The following is a 5,370-nucleotide window of genomic DNA, read 5'->3' on the forward strand; positions in this document are numbered from 1 at the left end:
CTACAGCCCCACAACAGTGGGTGTGGTCACGACGTGAAGGTGACGTATGTAGAACATTACACTATCGGCGTAAGTTCCAGGTAGACGTCTGACCTTTCTTTCTTTGCGTGTACATTTGCAGCGCAATTTACGGTGCTGGCTTTACGTCCGTTAGCCCGTGTCCTGTTTACCAGCTGTTCAAGGTCATTTCACCCAAATGTCACCTGACGTAGCTCCAGGAATTGCACGTGGGACCCACGGTGACTACTGCAGGGTAAGCGCTAGGGTACATGCATAGTTCGCTGTCGTTCTTTTCTTTCCGCGCGAAGCACGTGGACCTCCTAATTGCGCTGTAGCGTATGGGGAAACCGATTCGCACATTTACAACCCTGTACGTCATGGCAACGCTGTAGCGTGATATAAAAGGTTAGGTCGGCGCCCTCCCGAACAAGGGAAAGACCCGTGCGAACAAGAAGTGTTGGCTCAATACAACAACAGCAACAACAACAACCCTCAGGTCAGCTGTTGTTTCCGTCTCCCAAGACCAGCAATATCCTCCAAGTACTCTCTACAACGCCCTTCCAGATGCCGAACCTCCTAAAACGACCAAGGGAGGGACCATCAACGTCACATCTTCTTGCAGGACCTTCTTTCAGCCCGGTGAAGACTCCTACAGCCACTCCTGCAGACACTCAGGTCGAGGAAATGTCATCTTCCACCTACAGGAGTCGGAGTTGGATGAGATACAGTGATGACAACGACACGGAGGACGACTGACGGACAGGGAGAAGTGGATATTAAACATATTCTACTTCCTCAAGCCCCACATCGTCCGTCAGAAGAAGCCCAAGATGTTGGGACTGCCAATGATATGTATTTTATAATGTCTGACTTAATTTTTTCTATTTGTTGAAAATATTCAATATTTTACAGTACATGCAGAATTCTACCAAAGTGAATTTAGAGCCTGGATATTCAGAATGCAATATTTTTACATTCTCTCATACATGTTCCATCACTTTACAGTCTGCTCTGTTTACAGGCCGGCCATTTTATACCCTACAGCCCCACAACGGTGGGCGTGGTAACGACGTGAAGTTGAGTACATAGAACATTACACTATCAACGTAAGTTCCAGGTAGACTTTCGACCTAGCTTTCTTTGCGCGTACATTTGCGGTGCAATTTACGGTGCTGGCTTTACGTCCGTTAGCCAGTGTCCTGTTTACCAACTGTTCAAGGTCATTTCACAATGCTGATGCCCACGATCCACATACATGGGCATACGCCGTCGTAAAACGTGAATGTGTGACCCCAACATCAAGCTCTAGCGCTCGGCTTCTTTTGCAAGGAACCGGGTGCCGAGGACGGCTTCTGAAGGGGCTCTCGGTAAAGGCCGGTTCCCACTTGATGAGCTGGAAGCCAAAATTGTGGCTGGCAGCCAGTCTGGCTGGCTGGAAGAACACCTGATTGGCTTGTAAGCTTGGCTTGTAGCTTGGTTTGCAAGCCGGTTGTGGTTATGCTTGCATCTCAGTTCCCACTTGACTGTTGATGATGGTGAACCGCCGGAAACTTGCTGCTTTTATGCTGCTCAGGTGAAGGCGCCAAAAACGAAAAGTGTGGATGAAGCCGCTGTTTGCGCGAAGGGCAGAGAGAGGAGAGTACCGTTCTCTAGTGCAGGACATCACTGAGGGAGACAAAGAATTTTTCCAGACTTACATGAGGATGAAGAAGGATACCTACCATCATTTGCTTCGGATTATCGAGAACGATATAACAAAAAAGGACACACGATTCAGAAAATCCATTACAGCAGCTGAACGTCTGGCACTCACACTTCGTTTTCTTGGACACGGCGATTCTCAAGCTATTTTGAGCATTGTATACCGTATAGGCAAATCGACGGTTTGCAAAATCATCAACGAAACCACACAAGCTATTTGGAGAGTTCTACAACCAGAGGAAATGCCAGCACCTACGCTTGAGCGATTCCGCAAGAGCGAAAACCAATTTCGAATGAGGTGGCACTTCCCGAATTGCGTTGGCGCCATAGATGGCAAACACGTCCGCATTACCTGCCCAATTAACACCGGTTCCGAGTATTACAACTACAAAGGGTTCTTCAGCATCGTCTTGCTTGCAGTTGTAGATAGTGATTACAACTTCCTCATGGTGGATGTTGGGGGTTATGGCTCTCAGAATGATGCGGGAGTATTTCGTCATTCTCAATTTGTTCGGGCACTTTTCAAAGGCGATTTGAAACTTCCGGAGTGCAAGCCAGTTGAAGAAAATGGACCTCCTTTACCACATGTAATCGTTGGAGATGAGGCTTTTCCACTAACCACGTTTCCTATGCGTCCCTTCCCTGGAACAGAGTTGTCCGACGAAAGAGCTGTGTATAACTATAGATTTTCTAGGGCAAGACGTATTTCAGAGAATGCCTTCGGAATCCTTGTAAACAAGTGGAGGATCTTTCATCGACCGATTCAAATGAGCGTTGAAAATGCCGTTCGAGCAGTCAAAGCTGCGTGTGTCCTCCACAATTTCGTTCATCATTTGGATGGACATAATCCTGCTATGGAACAACAAGATCAGCAGAGCACACAGACCGATTATTGCTTGCATGCACTTCCCGGTTCCCGTGGAAATATAACTCAAAGAGCAAGAGAAATTCAACTTGAATTTGCAAAATACTTTATGACTACTGGAGCTGTTGATTGGCAAATGAAGTCAATTGGTCGTGGCTAGAATAAATTAGAACTGATTGCATTAACTGCACCCATTTTGTGTCTTTGTAGGTTAAAATGTAAAATAGATATATTTAATTCATGTTTTGTTTAATCCCTTGTACTGTGTTCTTAATTTTAAATTACAAATATGTATTGCAAATAGTCGGATAGTAATATAACAATGAAAACATTAATATAGTTTGAAGTTTTTCTCCAAGTATATGGAAGTTATTCATAAACAAGATTGAAACAAGGATCAAGGGAAACATTCATTCGGGTTTATTTTATTTAACAAATATGCATTGACAATGATAGCATAGTAATACATAGTGATACAATAATGCTAACGCATCATAGTGAAACCTTGAAATATACGATTTCTCTAATTACATCAAAGTGATGTAAATTCCAAAAATATATATATACTTTGAAACAAAATTTCATTCCTTTGAGTGTGAACTATCTTTCAAATGAAAAATATGTATTGAAAAGAAAAGGGTACAATGTAATCCAGTCGCCCTAATGAAACTATTAAATAAGGTTAGTTTCCAGTTTCAATGGAAGTGATTATCCTAATAAAGAGGGAGAAAGTAATTGGAATACAATCTTCCGGCTTCAACGTGAACTTTGAGCCCACGGTGTCGTTTCATCGCCTCTGTGTTTCTTCTTGAGTGCTGTGATTGGGACTTCAAACTCTCCCTCACAACCCTATAATGTAACCATTGCTGTCTCATTCTGAAAGAGTTTCATTACTGTGGCTGACCAGTATGTTCCATTCAACATTGCATTGACTGTCTCTCCAACAATCCACTCGTTTATTCCTGAAACGAATGGAAACTATCATTAGAAATAAACATGCACTGTAATTTATCTAAGGGGCCCTACAGACTATCAAACATGTATGATCAAATTGGCGTTGGACAATCCAACTTGAGAATGTATTGGCGTGTTTGAAGGATTGAACAAGCTGTTTGAAGCTGGTCCGTCCAACAAGACGTTTGATCAGCATGTTTGACAAGTCTGTGTTGCTGTTTGATCATACATGCTCATTTTGTCAACAGCAGCCATGGCGAACACACAAAGGCATCAAGAATTGTGGTTAGAGTTCATGGGACTTTAGCAATCATTTCCTTGTCTGTGTTTGATAGAAAATGAGCATTATTAAAACAGATAAAATTAAATATATAAATAGATAAACATATGTTCGTACAAGTAAAAGAAAAAAAATTATAAAATGAATAAACTAATAGATAAACAAATCATAAATTTAATTTTTAGTATATCAGCAGATTTCTAAAGAATATCTAAAGCAATAAAAGTAAATAAATCTCTCTCTCTCTCCCTCTCTCTCTTTATATATATATTTAAATATATATATATATATATATATATATATATATAATATATAGAATATATATATATATATATATATATATCTCAGCAGATTTATACTAAAGCAATAAAAGTATAAATCTCTCTCTCTCTCTATCTCTATATATATATATAAATATATCTATATATATATATATATATATATCTATATAATAGATATATATATATATATATATATATATATATATATATATATATATATCTATATATATATATATATATATAAATATATGTATATATATATATATATATATTATATATCTATATATATATATATATATATATATATATATATATATATATATATATATATATATATATATATATATATATATATATATATATATATATATATATCTATATATATATATATATATATATATATATATATATATATATATATATATATATAACTGCATGCATATATAGCCTATATATATAAAAAATACAATGATCTGTACAAAGTAGGCAAACAAATGAATAGTTATGTAAATGAATATAAATAATTGACTAAACAAATAAATAAAAAAAAGAGATATATGTGTTACAGATAATGTGTTAACCAAAGAAATGTTTTTTTTATTTCATTTGCATAAATAATCTGAAATATACATTAATAAGCAAATGAACACAAAAATAAAATCAATTAAGAGATAGATAAATAGGAAAAGAGATAATTAAGAAAATTAATAAAGAAGTGAAAAGAGAAATGAATGAAAAAATTTAAATGAATAAAAAGAAATAAACAGAGAAAGCAAGAAAGAAAGAGAAAAACACAGAAATAGATAGAAAAATACACAAATATATACCAAAAATGAATTGCTAGATAGTTGTATGAATATATATATATATAATATATATATATATATATATAGATATATATATATATATAATATATATATATATACAAAAATGACTGAATAAAGTTTCTTTTAACTAAAGAAAATGGATAACAATGGTTTGCAAATATGCATAATTAGATAGTAACACGTGCATGTGCACGTTTGTATATATATATATATATATATATATATATCTATATATATATATATATATATATATATATATATATATATATATATATATATATATATATATATATATATATATATGTATATATATTGTTGTGTGTGTGTGTGTGTGTGTGTGTGTGTGTGTGTGTGTGTGTAAAACCACTTGTTCATAATATGTTTGATAAGCTAAAAATTTTGCATCCCTGCTTACCTACCTTATCTATAGACAGTATATACACATGTATAATAGGCGTTGCT

At 35.7% G+C, this 5,370-nt stretch overlaps 1 protein-coding gene across 1 annotated transcript; it reads left to right on the forward strand.

Annotated features, from left to right (window-relative positions):
• Positions 1 to 1,601: 1,601 nt before the first annotated feature.
• Positions 1,602 to 2,726, forward strand: LOC135226753 (uncharacterized). Its single transcript, XM_064266463.1, has one exon. It carries the CDS (start codon positions 1,602 to 1,604, stop codon positions 2,724 to 2,726), a length of 1,125 nt encoding a protein of 374 aa, XP_064122533.1.
• Positions 2,727 to 5,370: the final 2,644 nt, after the last annotated feature.

This window comes from Macrobrachium nipponense, chromosome 15 (genome assembly GCF_015104395.2).
Source record: "Macrobrachium nipponense isolate FS-2020 chromosome 15, ASM1510439v2, whole genome shotgun sequence".
NCBI lineage: Eukaryota > Metazoa > Arthropoda > Malacostraca > Decapoda > Palaemonidae > Macrobrachium > Macrobrachium nipponense.

Coding starts and splice junctions, on each gene's coding strand:
- LOC135226753 (XM_064266463.1), top strand. CDS start 1,602: ATGAAGCCGCTGTTTGCGCGAAGGGCAGAGAGAGGAGAGTACCGTTCT.